Genomic DNA, 18,549 nt, shown 5'->3' with positions numbered 1-18,549 from the left:
TACATGATCATTGTAGCTTGGACATCCACCTACATGTTCCACTAGGATTTAATATTTCCTATACATAAGTGCCCAGAACTATGTACAGTATTTGATATAAAGTCACTCTAATGCCTTGCCTAATAACTTGTCTACCTTCACTGAAGAGCTCTTCCTGAGCATCATGTTTGCTCCCATTTTATGGTCACTATCAAATAAGAGTCATCCCTGTTTGTCTATGGCGATCAGGTCTTTTCCTCCAAACCTGTTTTAAGGGATGACTTGCCAGCTGATAGCAGATGTGTTCTTAATAATCACTCAGTAGATAACTTTGCTTTTAGAGCTACTCAACTTCCTGACATTCCTATTGTTTCAGTCATCACAGGCACTCAATTCTTCCTGTCCAATAATCCAATCTACCTCGGTGCTGACTACATTTCCCAGCTTGGCCTCATCAGCAATCATCCTTCTCATATAGTTATTTCAGCCAGTATGGTGAAGTAAAAAGACCAGCTCCCCCCTAATATTGATGCAGGGCATGAATAATTCCTTTATTCAGGCAGGCAAACTCATCATTTCTCCTTCTGGAGACACCTTTAGCTAAGCCTCACACTTCCAATTTAGTTATTTTTGGTGTATATACATGGAACTGAAGCCTTCTGCTCCTGTTGTCTAGGACATTCAGTATTTAACCAGTAATATGACTTTAGTCTCCCATGACCTAATTGTGGCAAATACATGATGCTCTTTATCCTGTTTTCCACTTACCTTTGTATACTTAATTACTTTTTCCATTCCAAATTTATTCCAAATCTTTGAATTCTATTGTGACTAGAATAAAAGGTGTGAAGATATTCTTCTCCTTTTAAAATAAATGGAACTATACATCTTTTGCTATCACAACTGCTACCTTCAGCCTCACGGATAACACCCAATTCTATTTTTTAACCTGGCTAGAGTGCCCTGCATCAGCTCTTTCAGATCCCAAAAGCAGAGACCCTTAGACTTAGTTTAACTGGGAGCAGACATAAGACATTTATTCCAGTCATTTCCATTTGCCACCCTATCTTTCTCCCATATTCAAATCCTCATGCATATCTAAAACTAAACAACTAAAACAAGAAGTGCTAATTTTAGAGGCATCAAGCATTTTTCAAACAGCCTGGTCCTTACAACATCATAGCCAATTTCTCTTCTGCTCTTTTTCTTTTTTTTCCCCTCTCTTCATCTTAAATTTCTTCATCCTCTAGCTTTTGGCACTTCATATGCTATCCCTGCAGTTTCTGCCCTCCAACAATCAATCCTCTCCTTTACTTCATTCCTTTTAGGTTTTCTGGTAACTTGCAGTATCTTATTCTCATAGCAAGGTCTACAGCCCAACTTGGCAAGCTTTTCCTTCTTCTTAAAATGCCGTTTCCAAGCAGCTATTGTATCTTACACTTAAGACACTCCACGCTTTTTATTTATTTATTTATTTATTTAAACCTCCAACTCCTACAGGCCTTTAGCTCCATGGACAACACAAACTAGTTCTTCTAACTTCTCAGAACTTGTCCTACTAAAATAAAGCTTCCTTGAAAGAAAAACACTTTGTAGTTGACATGTACTTTACCCTTCAGTTTGATTCAAAATTATTAACTTGTGGCTGATTAACACATGTGCTTAAGGCCTTATGGAAGGGAGCCATAATCTGGCAGCAGAAAACAAGACATACTGTCAGCCAGTGAGAGACCAGAGATGTTCCAGAATTTAAAGATACACCCTCTAGTTCTGGGCAGGCTGTAAACATAAGCCTTCATTTACTCTGCATTCCACTACAATGAATGGCCAAAATCTACCCTATGAAAATTCAGTGTACTGACTTCTAACTTAAGTAGTCAGCACTGGGAAACATACTTACAAAAGCCCTTTTGAGAAACACCTTCCCTTTACACACTAGCACACTATCCAAAATGAGCTCTGTAGCTCTGAGCAATCAAAACATGTTTGCAAAGTTGCGTCCTACAATTTGATTCAGTTTTGCCTCAGTAAATCAACCTCAGACCTCCAAATTTTGAAACAGGAGCATGAACTTTTAACAGAAAACCATCTCACATCCAGTGGAAGACTGTACCTACATTAAGTGCACCAACAACTGGATCTTCAGCATGGTCACCACAAGCCTAAGAGGGGCAGATAAGGAGGGTGCAGGTGGCCAACTGCTACAACACAACACAGAAAGAGCCTCTCTAGCAAAGTGACACTGAATGATCTCCACAAGAACCTGGAAAACATGGTTTCCCTCTTAACTTTAGTTTGTAATACAATTTGCTTAACATGGATGCACTGGCATGAAGGCAGCCTAGGCCTTCTGTGAAGCAGAGTGAATTTGCTGGCACAGGCTATCAGTCCCATCGAGGCAGTAAATCACACTCACCACCACATTCCTGGTATGCCTGCACCTACACGGCAGCACACCGGCACCTGCCTGCTGCCTCCTGAAAGCCAGAGGGGAAACTCAGTACTGCAGCATGAAATATCAACTGACATGCTAAGTTACCAACCCACATGAAATGGGGGCCCTGAGAGGGCACGCAGCTCTGTCAGCTCCAACAGCCCCACAGCAAGGGCTGCCCACCATCCATGAAGGATTGATGGTGGTCTCTGCATCCACCACCATCATGCCCATCTCCCCATGGAGCACCTCCAGGCTGTTGGTGCCTTCTGCTCTCATGACCAGTCTCACCAGTTTAAGCCAAGCCTTTCCAGCAGCAGGGTGGGTGTTCTGCCACGCTCCAAACTGGGGAGCATGGCACTGGACACCTCGAAAAAGCAAGTCATTGTTAGCCATGCACGAGGAAACAGTGTCCTACCTTTCACTCCAGAAGTGCTTAAAAGTGTTTTATCCTGTTAATTCTAGGTCAGTTGAGCACACATGTGGTATGGATTACACTGACCCTTTTAGAGCTCTCAACATTTTTAAATAAGTAGGACACTTAACATCAGACGCCCATAAAGCTGCATACCTCCTTCCTGTACACCACACACCAAGATCTGCCAGTGGGCTTTAAGGCACAACTAAGGAATAGTTGCTTTATAAGCATGGCTCTTATAGCACACAAATACAAATGTGAAATAATTTATAAATGCCAAGTCTGACCCTGTACCACATTAAATCAATACAGCCATTTTACAAAAAATGCCTCTATTGGATGAACTGAAGTGACCTTTGCAAAGCCACCCAACAAACTAGGGCCAGATATACAAACAGTACAAGTATTTAGTACAGCTCAGTACAGCTGAGTGATAAAAGGGTCTACATTAAAGATAAAAGTTGTCCTGATGTTTACAAAATGCAACAGCATTGTCATTGCAAGCACAAAGAATATGTTTCATCCTTAAATATCTGAGTATCTAGAGACTTTAAACACAAGGAACAATCAACATGCAAAGGACCATAAAATACAACCTTAAAAAGTTAACACTACGATTCACTAGAGATGTTAATTTGCCAGTGCCAAGTCTTTGCAGGTTTTAACCTTTTTCTCTGCACTATCAGCAGCCATACGTATTGGACCCTTAGACACAGATAATCCCATTGCGTTCCCTCCTTTTCACAGATGCCTGGCCTGAGCGAAGGAAGGAAGACGAGCAGGGAAAAAACCCAACACGTTTAAGTAAATTACCTTCTGGAGCAGTCTCCTTCCCTCGCCCAGCTAAAGTTTGTCTTGAGGTCAGATTAGCACTCCGAAAGGAGAGCAGGCGCCGGCAGGCCCCTTGGCTGGCGGTGCTGTGACAGACGCGGGGCAGACCCAGGGGAGGCAGCCATGTGCTCAGCCCTGCATCCCCCCGAAAGGGCATCCCGGGAGGAAGTTCTCACTACGCACCGACTCGGGGAAATAACTCGGAGGAGTCCAACAGCTATCGCTTCCAGCGGCTTTCTCCTGGGCCATATGCTTTCCCCTGCCATTTAGCGAGGCATTTCAGACGAGCCAAACCGCCCTACCCGCTCCGCCGCGAACCCGCTCGCGGGCTGAGGGTCGGAGCCGCCGCCCCGGAGGCGGGGGCCGAAGCCGGCTCGGCCGGTGGGGCACCACCCGCGACACCCACCCCACGGAGCTGCGCTCCGTCCCCGCCGGGAGCCGCCCGCCCGCCGACCCCCGGCAGCGTGGCTGGGCTGGGCAGGGCTGGGCGGCTCCTGCTGAAGCCCCCGGCTGGGGCGAGCCCCCCTCCCGGTTCCGGGGCAGCGTAGCTCCCCAGCCCCGCTGCAGCCCCTTCGCCAGACAGCCGCCGGGCTGGCAGCGCGGGGGTCCCGCCCGCCCCCGCTCCCGGGGCCGCCCCCAGCCAGCGGGGGAGCCGCGGGACGGAGCCGCGTTCGGCCCCGAGCCGGCGCCGCGCCTCGCCCTTACCGTCCTGGCCAGCGCGGCGCGGGAGCCCCCGGAGAGGAGCGAGGTGAAGCCGCGGAGAAGCGCCAGGAGCCGGGGCCGAGAAAGCCACCGCCGCCGCCGCGAGGAGAAGGCGGAGGGGGCGGAGGATCGGCGGCGGAGGGGAGGAGACGGGGGCGGAGAGAGCCCGGGCCGCTGGCAGCCGCCCGCCCGCCGCGCAGCCGGCGCTTCCTCCCGAAGCGCTGCCGAGCCGAGCCGAGCCGTGCCGGGCCGGCGGGGCGGGGAGCCCGGGGCGGGCGCTGGGCTCGCCCCTTGCCCGACCCGCGCCGCACAAAGCAGACTCGCTGCTGCCGTCTTTGTTCGGCCGAGCGGCGCCGGGAGGGGCGGGCGGCGTGCTGGGCGCTTCTCCCACACAGAGATTGTTCCTCCGGCACTGGCAGACGCGGAGCAACTTCACCGGAGTCTGTGATGAAAACTCCTCCACCTGTGCCAAACGCTGCTCGGCATCCAGCACTAAAGTCAGCCTACGCGCGGTGCTTCAGCTGCCTGTTTATGCCTCAGGAGTTGACTGGTGACTCCTGTTAAATTAAGGGTGGGTTTTTCATTGCTCAGGGTAGATGGCATCGCGAAGATCGGTATCTTAGTATTCTGTGCTTGGCAGCAACCAAGAAGCATTGAAAAACGAATTTCAGATATACCTTTGCCCCATTGTCTGTGGTAGGTTACAGATCTTTCAAACGTAGCTAATCATATTGATCTACATGTCCAATTAAAGTACTCTTCTCAAAGCTCCTTTTTTTTTTTTTTTCTTTTTTTTTTTCTTTTTCACCGTATTTTAGTGCTCATCCTATAAATCTTCTCCAAGCTTACCGATTTAGACATTCAGGTCAGATACCTGAGGTCAACACATGCAGTCCTGTCACACCAGTTAAAACAGTGGAAGTGGGAGAATTTCCCCTCATTCGCATCTAACTTAGAAGAAACTGACAAAAATACCCTTCTATGAGGCCTTCTCTGAAGGATAGTTAGACTTTAGTCGTTTGCATAGAGGTGGAATAAGCAGTCACTGTATATCCACAAGTGGACTCTTAAGAAGGCAGCAACAAAAGTGGACTACCCTAGGGTTGTTATAACCAGGAGTAAACTCTAAGCAGCCTTTTTTAAAAGGTCTTTTCACATAATGTTCATTAAGCCCCAGCAGTTAAAAGATCCCACCTGGGAGCTCTCACTATGCAGAGTTCTGCTTCCCAGACTGAGAGGGGCAGAATAGCACAGGGCTTTAGATGTTAAGCCAGCTCCTCAGGTTTAGTACTAGGCCATGTTGCATTTTTGTGCTCTAAAGAAGCAGATGATTTATCAGTTCCCCTAGCTAATTAGCTAGAAATTTTCTGCATGGTCCATGAGGTATGTGAGGAAGGAGGGGAACCTGTGGCATGTGAGCTCTTCCGCATTACCCACGTGGACCTTCTGCTTCTTGCACGTGTTAGCATAGCTGCATCAGAAAAAGGGAATGAAGGGTATGTGAATTTGAACATTTATTCCTGTCGCTGTGTTGTGGGGGGAATATTTTTTGTTGTTGTTTTATCTTAAAAAATTATGTGTTTGGGGGTAAAAAGTCTGAAAATGTAAAACAGTGTAATAAGCATGAAGAAGCCTGCCTTAAATAAAGTCAGGCTTAAATAAAGCCAGTGTGCTAGAGGTGTAAGATACATCCTAGGTATGGTGAGATCTGCTTGCTGCATTATGCACTAGGGCCAGAAGCCAACCATCAGCCCTGCAGTGTGTGCTGAATGGAGCCTCTGCCACACAATGGCATAGTCATTTGTCACATGTCCAATCCACAGGCATCCCACCTCTTGCGGCCAACTTTTACAGGATGTGCATTGTGCCCTTCATTCTTTAGGCTGGATGTACATAGTAAGGGGAGGAGTAAGTAAATGCAACTGTAATGTGAAATTAGATGACCTGTTCTGGCCAGGAAATTTCCCAATTCCTAGTTAAAACAGAGGCTTATCAATATTTTAACTTCAGATGAATATGCAGATGTTTGCTAAAGCCTAGGTGCATGTATAGCAGTTCTGTTGTGCCCTTTCTGACAAAACAAGAACTATGGAGTTACACTACTTACGCTACTACCTGGTACTTATGCTACTTACACTACTACTTACGCTACCTTACACTACTACCTGGTAAATTTTTCACACCCAGGCATCAGATGATGAATAACTTTATTAAATTATGCCACACTGTGCAGCTGCTGCATCTGGGAAAAAGTATGGAATCATACAATTAATGCTTCACACTTTAATATAGCTACTAAAAAATTATCTTTGTTTTCACTGTCAAGACTAGTGACAGAAGCCTCAGACAGATGACCAACCCATTGAAGCAGTGGTGAGAGGTCCTCCCACTGCAAGGCAAGCTGTAGCTCATCATGAACACCCATGGACTTCATCAAAAAGTGCCAGATCCTTTTAATGAAACCAGCACCCTGGCCCTAAGATGACATTTAAGGGTACATTAAATGCGCCTTTTTATCCTCGTGCATGAACCTTTGTATTTAAAAACACTATAACCCCAGATTTATAAATCATACCTAAGACAATAAACTAATTTTATAACCACGCACGTACCCAATTAAATTTGTTCAATAAGGCTGCTAAGTAGGAGTAAAAATTGTCCATAAGAAATTGTGTTGTCTGGAACTAAGTTAAGAACCCCTGGAAATGAACATAAAATTATCACATTCCAGACTGATTTCTTCTTTGTGCTTTCCAAATAACAGATTATTAAAAAATGCGTGAATCCTCTCAGTCCATTAAAATATTTCACAACTTTCAAAATGTTTTGAGATAAAAAAAATTAAAACCCCACCTATTGATCATAATTCTCTTCCTAAATCCATATTCTTGTAAGACCAAGAATAAAACATTTCTTGCTCTAATCAACTGGTTTACTCAGAATCAGCTGACACCACTTAAAATCGTGTTAATTAACGCAGGTTCTCAAGGTCCAGTTCTAATGCAGACAAGCTGTGTCCACCTTAAACAGAGCCTCGTTATTGTTCACGCTACTTGAATCTGCCATTAATAGTAAGTCTCCATCTCACAGCTGCTGCTAAACCTAAGGCCTGCTTGCATTCAAAGAGGATTTCAGTTCTAGTTTGGCACAGTATATGCTATTCACAAAGTCACCTGTAACTGTAAGAATGACTGAGAACAAAGCCAATCATTTTCCACTTGTTAGCTCTAAAATCCCTGCTGTGGAAAGTTTGGGGTTTTGATATGTCTTCCTTATGTAGACTTATGTGTAATGCTCAAATACATTTAAAAATGCAGACTGCTGCCTGAATTACTGCAGCACTCAGGCTGAATAAGCCACAGCAACTCAAGTACTGAGTGGTGCAGCCTTCCTAGCTGCCCCTACCCCTGTAAGGGTGTGTAATATTTATCCTTGTAAATATTCTCTCCAGTTTACTGACCAGGAGGTGTGAGCTGGGGTCATCCACAAGCTCAACTTGTTACAACGGGTTACAAGTTGTAACCTGCAGCAGCTACCCCCTCACCCCCCGCACCAAGTAGTTTAGTACACTCAGCATTAGTTAAATCCATTAGTGAAGCATGTGCATGATCTCTGATGGTCAACCTGGTCTGCCTGCTCAGACTATCCAGCTGTCACCTCAGCTGTGCCTGCTGAGGTGGGAGTGAGCTGGCCAGACAAAACACTACTTTAGCAATCACAGCTGGATCAGCCTGTGTCTGCACACTACTGAGTTGTATGTACACATTCAACAAAGCTCAGTGAGCAATATTTCACAAAAATGTGGCTGGGTTCTCTAGTCCTGTATTTGCTCTGGATAGTATTATATAAGTTTTGGGGTTTTTTACTTTGATCATAAGCTTTGTAAGAAAACATGTGAGCAACATGTTACTCAGGCTATAAATGGTGCAGGTATTTAGGAGAGCTGGGAAAAGTGTTTTTTCAGTATTGTTTGAAGCAGGGGGCTGATGACAAAGGAGAGGTGTTAGTCATGCTGACCCATTCTTCTGGTGCTCAGTAAGAGAAAGAAACAAGCCAGAAACCTCCTCCTCAGCTTCTTGAAGGTCTCAGCACTACTTGGAATCATATAATGGTTTATGTTCAAAGAGACCCTTAAGGTCATCCAGTTCCAGCCCCACTGCCATAAGCAAGGACACCTTCTAGTAGACAAGGTTGCTCAGAGCCAGTCCAACCTGGCCTTGAAAATTTTCAAGGATAGGAACCTATTCCAGTGTTTCATCACCCTCACTGTGAAGAATTTCTTCCTTATCTAATCTAAACCTACCCTCTTTCAGTTTAAAGCCATTACCCTTGTCCTATCTTTAGGACTGTTTATTTTCCAGTTTTTGAAGGTGTATGGAGGTAATGCCAGAAAAAATGAAGGACCTGAAAGATGTGATGCCATGACTGTGTCACTTTACATCCTGCCTCAACCCATGCAAGCAGAGAAATAAAGGCACGTCTGCTCCTGTTTCCTACATACACCTACTTAGAGAACACAGACCCATTAAAGCTGAGCCAGACAGATATCTTTTCTTTAATTAGCTTGTCCTTTTAAGAGTCCCAGGAAAATTATTATAAGAAATGCCATATGATTGCCCAAGAACAAATGAGATATGCTTTTAAACACCCTTTATTACTCACATTGCATAAGCATTCTAACAATCAAATCTAACAGTTTGTTATCATAGTTGCAATCCCTTTGGCTTAGTAGCAGCAAGATGAATAGCATGTCATATCTCTTATCAGCAAATAGCTGCCTGCCTTTGTAAACAAAACTGTCAAGACTGATTCTCCATACACATTTGCAAATTATACTCATTGGTTATGTGTCTTGTGGCATATTCAGTGTGCTGCCAAGGGAATGCTACCCTCTCATCAGTTTTATATGTTACCAAAATCATAATATTGTCAAGGAACAGGTAGGTACCTTGCCAACTGTGGCTTGATTTCACCAATGTCTTCTACAGATCCCTGATGAAAAAGCTACTTATTACCTAGTTTAGAAATATTCAAACCTATCATGTAAATGAGAAATAAATGTGATATCCTGATATTCAGCCTGCTCCAAAGAGTCTTGTGTCCTCATCCCAGCACCAGCCTTTTACTTACCGTCTGGCCAGAAGGAATTCAATTTCTTGTCTCAGTTTAACTGTATGCAATATGATAATAACATCACTTATTCAGTGGTGGAAGAGAGTAAATTAGTTATAATGTGTACCCTGTGCTCTAAAGATATAGAGCAAAATATGAACTTATACTATAAGTTCAACCCCCCCTCCCCCCACCCTTTGACATTTAATGTTTTTTGAATTTTATTTAATCTGCATAATAAATGCAGAGGACAAAATTGATAGTCGCTTACATTTTTTAAAGGGAGGATTCCCTTTTTGTGATTTTTATGTGGAAAAACCTCTGACCACACCACATAAACTATAATATATAATATATTAAAATACTGATACTAAAATTGCTGTAATTTTGTTGCTTTCACTTACAGAAATAGGCTTATTTTTTGTATGAAAGCAACTATCATGCTAGTTTTGACATTTTATGTAAATGATGTGTAATAAAGTAATGTCATTTCAACAGAGAATTTTAATTAGTTGCCAGTAACATGATATAGTCTTGTATAATTACAAATTTTGTGTGTGAGGAGAACTGCCTTATTCTCATTACAAGAACTAAAACCACAGAGCATCACATTTCTCAGTATTGTACCAGAGGAATGTAGGAACACACTCACGACCACATTAGGGAATGGCACTAACAAGAGAATCAGTAACAGATAGCAAATGTGATGACACTAAACTACAGATCATAATTCATCCATGGAAAAAGCCCCCACCCTACTCCTGTGCTCACATCAGCCTGCAGCACTCTGGCTGTTGCACAGCTCTCAAACACTGGTGCAGGCGTTTCTTCTCTTCAGCTCATCAAGCCAAGTGATGCTATCAGGGAAGTCTGGATTAGCAGAGGAGATGAGAAAGATCTAGCAGATCTTACAGCACACAGCAAACATTAGCAGAGAGGGATTCCAGGAGCCACTGCCTGTTGCATGGCTTTCTCCCTTAAATCCCAGGAGCTAGAAAATTTGAGAGGGGTCAAAATTGCTGAGTGTGGCTGAGTATCGTCCAAGCCAGATAAGCTGCAGTGTGGATGTTTGAGTGTGAATAAATCCAAAAAGCAGTGAGGTCTGATTTCAGGGTCTCTCCATCATTTAAGTGTTGTGTGAGGTACAGAACTGGCTCAGAATAGCAGAGGAAAATGGCAAAACAACACACCAAGCTCTCAAGAACTAAACAGGGTTTGGATTGGTAAATCATTAATTCAGAAAGTGGTGTTTGGAAGAAAGCTTTATTTAGCCTTTTTTAAAGATGTAGTTACTTGTTGTTTTCCTCAGAAAAGGGAGTTAGCTCAAGGATCTTGAGAACAGTTAAGGAAAAAAAGAAGGAATATTAAAAGATGAGCATGAACTGAGTTATATGTAGAAATTAATAACTTTTTGTTTAAACAACTATGATAAATCAAAATAAAGATTAATGAAAATGTTTATTTCATGGCATCTATTGTATCTGTACAATTTTGTAAGTATGAGGGCAGTCTGCTTGTACTGAAGTGCTTTGCAATTACATTAACACACTAATGTGACAAACAAAAATCTTAGCTGAAGTCTGAAATATAAGGTTACCACATGGGACTATGTATGCCTTTACTGTTATGTTCATTTTTTTTCTCCTCTTCAGTAAAGCTCTTTGCTGGAAGGAACAGATACCTCTTTCTGAAGAACCGCAAGAGCTGAAGCTGCAAGAATTGCTTCCCTGAACCAGCTCTTTCCCACTTTTTTCCCAGTCTTCATCAAGAGGCATCCAGAAGACTGATGGTTTTAAGTTGCATGAGAGGTTTCGCTTCCCCTTTGGCTTAGAGCTGGCAGCAAAATTCTCTCCCTACCTCTGCACCTCAGCTGGTGTTGGGTCCTACCAGGGCACAGGTTGAGTTGCATCAATGTCCCTCTATGGTGTGGTGTCAGAGAGAGGTTTTTTAAAGCAGCTCTGCAGAACATGAAACTACCCCACTTTCCAAGTCTTGCTTGTTCTTTCTCTCGTGGCTTCAGCAAGCAGAACAACAGGCAGCTCAACATGGCCTTATACACTGTCTAACCTCAAATGTGCAACGCCACCCTGGCACTCACCTGCAGTGTTCCTCCAGTGGAGCTGCAGCTGCAACCCAAGCACTGCTACTCCCAGGCCCTGCTTTGAAGAATGCATCAAATACCCTGGCAAGGGCAGATTGGGGAAAGAAAAAGAAAAAGAAAATCAATCCATGTTGCTGCATTGAAGCTGCTCAGAAAGGGCTGACACCCAAGAGCAGAGTCATCAGCTCTTGCTGCTAGTAGGTATTTGATCATACTTATATTGTGTGTGGGGATACTGACTGTGTCTATGCTGGCTATTCCAAGAGCTTCTTTTGACAGCTCAGGCATGAAAAGATTTGTTATTTTTTGAAATGTAATGGTAGAGGTTTTATACTTTGGGCCAGAGTGTCAGTGGAGGCTCTTTGGTGATGTGTACATTGAAAGTGACAAGCAGTGAATAACTGACATCAGGCATAAATAATATTTGTAGTCTGACTTTGATATGTTATTCTTTAAAAAATCCAGTCTGTAAATACAGTCTACATTTGTTAGCTTGAAAAGAAGGAAAGGGAATGAGTGCATATACAGAGGAGATAAATGAATAACCATGACAAGGAGAAAAAGCAAGCAGAAATAAGCTGATAAAGATAAAAAGGAGTGGGATTATTAAAAGAGAGAATATAGACATACAAATGGATCAAAAGTAATATAAAATTTCTGAAAAAGGAAGAGAAAAAATTGAAGACGAAAGGAATCACAGTGTAACACGTCAGAAAAAAAGAAGAAAGTTTTTATAAACTCTAATCTGAATTCCTATACACAGACAATAATGACTTCAGCACCCTATTAAATAAATGTGGTTTTTGTAAAACAGATATGTAATGAAGTCCCACTGATTGTGAGACACTAGTTTGCAAGTAAAAAAAGATTCTGTAAAGGTATTTAAAATGTACTGCAGGATCAGGAGGGATCATGGGTATGTGTAGTGTAGAAGCAATTTGGATGGTGATGAAGTCACACCATAAAACAAATATTATGATTAACCCCTGTAAGAATAATGTCATTTTTCAGCAAGAAATTACTTATTCCAGGGAAGACAGTTGAATGAACTTGTGGGGCTCTTTCATAGACTCCAGTGAAGTCCATGACTGTATTTTCATTCCGCTTTTTGCTTTTCTTTGATAATTATCTGTAGACTGGAAAAGGCAATGAGACCAATAAGCTATAAGATGGTATGTACTTTTCCTGCGTTCTTTATTCAGCACTGCCAATTATCTTCTTCTAAAGCAGGAGCAGGTATAATCTAGCAGGGAACAAATCTTTGAAGTCATTGAAGTATCTTCCAAAAGGAAATATTTTACATCAGAAAAACAGAAGAGAGAGACATGCAGAACTTCCAGAACCGGTCAATGGCTGAAGCCATTGAAGAGTATCAGCTCCCATGCAGTGGTGGTCTCATTATCACTTCCAAGCAGCATTTTAACATAGAAGAGTTGTCAGATAAAACTTCACATCAGTCAGCACACTTTTTCAATTTACCGAGTACAATGACAGGAAAAGTATGCAAATCAGCATGTTTAAATAGCATAAATCATGGAAGAGACACATTGAATATCCACATAAAAAAAAAATAACAACAGGATTTTAATGTTGCATTAAGGAGGTGGAGCCTCAACTGCCTCTTTTCTGTGCTTGACTGTTTATAAGACTTAGATGCAGCAGAAAAGCCATACATTAAGCTTTTAAAAAGGGATGGAGCCAAGACTGGGTATAGCAGGGTAGGGACAGCACTCAGCTCCACTTCCAGAGCAGCCACTGGTGCTAAACATCCTCCAAATGTTTGCCTTTCCACGGCTGGGAACAGAGATGCCATTTTTGAAAACAATTTTTCTGTACTTCTGTTCCAGGAACTGAAGGAATATTTGTTATTTCCTCATTTCACAGGCCCTCTGCAAAAAGGTCTTGTCAAGTGTGTAAATTGTCAGGAAATCTTGGCTGGAAGGCACTACACAAAGCTAGGCATGTAGTACCTTATTATTTAATAGATTAACTAATGGATTTATATATTGCTTACTTGATTGCTGAGTGCAGCAATGCAGGTATTTATTTCACACTACCCAGATCTGTTGTAGATGTTTGTAAAAATGGCAATGCCTTCTAAATTTATCTTTGAAAGGGTGTGTAAAATAAATATAAAAGATTGGGGTATTTTGTGAGGAAAACTGCACTCTACAAAGATATGATATAGCATTATAGTTATGTTACAGAATCTGAAAATATAATTTGCAACAAAAACTTGTCCATAAAAATGTTACTTATTCTTTAAATAGATTTATTTAATTAAAAAAAAATTTACTTAGTCTTTCCTTTACAGAATTTCAGAAATTACTCCTGAAGTCATTCCCAGTTGTTCAAATGGCAGATGCTTTATTAAAGGTACCATATACTGGGATATATCCTACTTTACTCATCAGCTATTTTTCACTAGCAACAAGGAGAATTTACGTGAATGAAGTGATGGGAACTATTGGTGCATGTGAAGAAAGATTGGATTCTTGTGTTTTATACCGCATTAAAAAAGGCCTAATACAATTCACAGCTGCAGGAGAACCACTGTGCAATATTTAATGGTATATTGTCACAAACTATAGGTGGAATGTTACTTGCAATCATAATTCCTAATTTTACAATGTTTAATAAAGACAAAAAGCACAACCTGAGTTCAAAAACATAAACCATCCTTTTTCAGGCATGCCTCCAACTTAATTTGTGCTTAGTTCACATTTTCAATAATAGACTTCAACTACCACTCAAGCATTTTCCTGATTTTTGACCAGGTGTATTTAATATTCATACTCTATTAAAGAAACATGGAGAGAACACTATTAACCTTTAGAGAAATATTTGTTTGTTGTTAATAATGCAGATTTAAATTTAAACATATATTCAAGATGTACATTCAGCTTCAAATAGATTCAGTACTACATTAAACAAGTTTCTTCAGAGATGTGTAAAATAGTTAAGAAGGCTGCATACAGTTGATTTCAAGGAGAAACATAAATGAATATTCTTGTCTACTAAAGTTTCCAACTTTTATTTATTGTCTGCCTCAGTATATTATGCTCTCCCTTACTTGGTTTTGCAAAGCTGTAATTAATGTGTTTTATTCATAAAAGAAAGTGACAAAGCCATGTTGCTAATCCTCTTGACTCTATAATAAATCATTGCTTGTTTGCTGTACTCTAATATGTATTTTCAATAATGCAGAAGCAAGCTTAGGTCCTTAGGTAACAAAAATCTCCATGTAAAGCAACTGCTCTTTCACAAAAAAAAAAAAAAAAAAAAAATCTAATCTCTCTCTAAAATCCCTTGTACTTTTGGGGCTTTCATGTGTGAGGTTTGCAGGTGCCAAGCTGCTTTCATTCATATTCTGTGCATTGCTGTGCAGGGTCATTAAACCAGGCAGGGACAACTTGGTTTGTACCCACAGAGTGAAGGATGGAGGGAGCAATACATGCTGTCCTTTGCCTTTTTGTTAAACTTGTTAAACTTGAGCTTGACTTGTAGCAACACCTACTTCCTTTCGCTGAAAGTAAATTAAATATACTAGGCAGGAAAGATTGTACAACTGTTGACTATAGTGTGCTTAATCCCCTTCATAAGAAGCGTGAAACACATTTTAATAGATGGAAAATAAGCTAATACTTCTTCTTTTTAAAGTTTTTATTAATTCTTTTTTTTTGTTGTTGTTATTGTATTGTACATATGGAGCATGTTAAATTCAATGTGTACCCTTGCTAAAAATACCCGATGTTCAAAATACAGTCTCAATTTAGAACTGCTCATGTCTGAATGGCTATCCTACATTATGCTACAAATTGCTACTGTTAATAAGAAATCTTGTATTATAAACAACAGTCTTCCTAGGCCTCAGGTGACTTTTAATGAAAACATGTATTCCCTTTGTGTATTCCCTCAAATTCCTTGCCAGGTGTTAATCTTGACATTTTGAAAGATTTCATTTTTTAAAACTTCAAAGTATTTTGCAACATTGGCTGTATAAGTATGCTCACTAACTTTAAATATTCCATATTTCTAATATTAAGTCTTTGTCATTACATGTGCCACTAGTAGAAGGAGTAATGGAAACTCTCTCCACCTGAATTAAGTGCACTCTTAAGAAGGGGCTAAATCTCATTTGGCCAAAATGGGCTACAGAGTACATTTTCCTGCGCAAGTCCAAGTCTGCCTTGGCATATCACCTGAATTTTTCTTGAGGAAAGGAACAGAACAAACATCTCTAGAAATACAGTGGATCAGATATAAACTGACTCTGCCCTCAAGGGAGTCACCTTCTGTAATTACCAGCAATATTTCTAATGCTAAAAAGACTTTTACAGCTGAAATTGTTGTCATTTTGCATTTTACCCAGGAAGCCTGGTGTTGCAATATGGATGTAACAGTTTCTACCTCTTTAGTCAAGTCCCATAGAAACACTGTAGATACTTTGATTTCCTCTTCTTCATTTCCTCTCTCTTAAGAGTGTGCCCCTTAAGAAAACCCACCCATATTCCCCCAGAAGAAGAGCACATCTGCACTGGCTAAACCTGTGTCCTCAAGAATCTGCTTGCATCAGTCCTTTTCAACCATGGTGTGGTTGAACAAAGCGACACTACAAAACCAGCTGCTGACCCCACCAGAGATCTTATTGCTGTGACACCCCACAACAAAGAAAAACAATGAAAGGGGAAAAAAAAGAGTTTTCATCCACCATTCCTCCACAGAGATACTCGGAAGGTGACACTTGTGGTCAAGGCAAGAGAAACCACCAAAACAATACATTTTTCCTTCTGAAAAATCACAATTGTACCATAGCAGAAAAATCAGAGAATGAGAGAAGTGCTCAATTTTGTATCTTTTGTATCTTTGTAAACTCTTCTCAGAATTTATTGTCTTTCAAAATAAGAATTTTTATTTTTTTTTTTTTAGAAGCTGCCATGTGAACCCAAGTCTCACCAGCTTCTTGGTGCTTAAGCTACTTTTGAAAAGAAGACTACTTAATAAATTTTTTACTTGGGGATTAAAAAATGGTTATTAGGAGATATGCATCTGAGTAGCATAAAAATTTCTGAAAAATTTACCATGAAACAAAGAATACATATTTATGAGATTAGTTCAGTTCTCTTAACATACCTTAGTTGTCCTGGAATATCATAAGAAATATGAATGCCATAAGGTTGTAAACAACAGAAACTGCAATTACTGTAGACCTTAATAAATTCTTCATATATGTGTTCACTTCCACCATAATATGCAGTATAGCTGGTTTGTAAGTAAACAAAAGTGATGCATGTGCATGCAGTGATTCATATCTATAGCTATATTAAACGAAACATGAAATATGCTAATACTGCAGGAAAATATTTGCTAACAGGAATTTTTTTTCTTGTCTATGTAATGGATATATTGTATATTGATCATCATTAACCATTCACTCTTAAATAATGTAAAACAAAAACAAAACCACCCAAAACAAACAAAAAAGCCCCAAGAAAAAGTCAACATATCATAATGAAACTATACTTGCATGTTTCATTTGAGGCTTTTATTTCAATAGACAAGCCCTGTGAGTTAATGAATATACTTTCTTCTTATCTGAAACATTAATCTGATACTTGTTTTAGAAGTATTTGGGGGGAAATTACTCTATAATAATAAAGCTGTTGCTAGGAGGCCTGGAGAAACCTAAACCAATTTGGCTTGGAGAAACAGATAATCAGTGTCTTAGTGCTTTCTTTCTAACGTGCCCCTCGTGCTTTTATCCGAGAGCAGGAAATCAGTGAGTGGAGAATAAATCTCCATTCTGATTGTTTACAGAGCATAATGAGGGCCTCGAGCAAAGAAATGCATCATTTGCTTTGTACCTGCAGCTGGACTGCAACGCATCCCATTGAATACCCGCGAATACCATGCCGGACGTGGAACAAAAAGCCGTCATTTTAGATTAACACACCATGACTCTGCAAGGGTATAATTATTTGGAGGAAAGTTTAAAATAGCCCAACCCAGAAAGTGTTTCTGGTCCTTTCAGATTTTATAGCAGTGGCCTCAAATTACAGTTCTCTCATTTTCATTTCTCTCATTTTCTTCCTCGTTAACATCTGATCCTGACATAATTTGCAGTCTTTATTTCTCTTGTCTCCCGCTTCTCCCAAATCCTGCTTCTTTTATTTTTTCTTCAGTGCATGTCTCATTCTGGAGAGAAAGCCTGAGATTTTGACAGCATTCCCCTCCCTCCCCACTCCATAAAAATATATACTTCCTATGCTTTCAGCTGTGATCACTCAATGGCTGCATTTTCCAAGATGAAGCCTCTCTGGGGTCTTCAGTGACTCCTTGGGCATCTCGAGATTCCCACCCTGTACTGCTCACCATGCCTTGCCTGTATCATGACTTATTTTCATTCTCTTTCTCACCTCAGTACCTCTGACCCTCAAATCCAAAACCTTTTTTCTCTCAGAGCATGCTGTGTCTCTGTTTCTCTAGTACTCTCTCTTGGATCTCCCATGGTTTCTCAAGGTCAAGCAGCTCTAAAATGGAACTTCTCTTACTTCTTCCTAAAATGCCTCCCTCACTGCTCTATCACCAGTATTAGGTTTGATCTTTCACTAATTCTTTTTGCTTAATCTGGAATATTCATAACAGCAGCCCTTTTTAGTGGGTATGTGATAAAAAATAACTAACACTGATCCTCTCATAGTTAGCATTAACTACTTCTTATTACCCTTCTTTTTTAACCTTTACAATAGATGCCATTTCAAATAAACTTTACCCAACCTAAGGCTCATGCACCACAGCCCACACATATCTTGCTCACAGAATTCAAACTTCCTTACCCTCATTTTTAAGATTGTTTACAGCTACTATCTGACAATATCTCATCTGACAATACCTCATTCCCTCTATTCCCCTCACCTCTCTCTAGATAATACTTAAGATTTCTCTTCATCCTTCTTTTTCATGGTACTCTTC

General features: G+C 40.9%; 1 protein-coding gene across 1 annotated transcript in view; it reads right to left on the bottom strand.

Annotated features, from left to right (window-relative positions):
• LOC128808572 (uncharacterized) overlaps positions 1–18,549 on the bottom strand; it is a 141,960-nt gene that overhangs the window by 105,731 nt on the left and 17,680 nt on the right. Inside the window, exon 3 of the mRNA XM_053979888.1 lies at positions 4,368–4,867. Within this exon, the coding sequence (XP_053835863.1) occupies positions 4,368–4,867 (500 nt within the window). The remainder of the gene's footprint in view (positions 1–4,367; positions 4,868–18,549) is intronic.

The sequence above is a fragment of the Vidua macroura genome, chromosome 1, assembly GCF_024509145.1.
Source record: "Vidua macroura isolate BioBank_ID:100142 chromosome 1, ASM2450914v1, whole genome shotgun sequence".
Classification (NCBI taxonomy): Eukaryota; Metazoa; Chordata; class Aves; order Passeriformes; family Viduidae; genus Vidua; species Vidua macroura.
The sequence above is the reverse complement of the archived record's forward strand: the minus strand, read 5'-3'. Positions and strand labels throughout refer to the sequence as shown.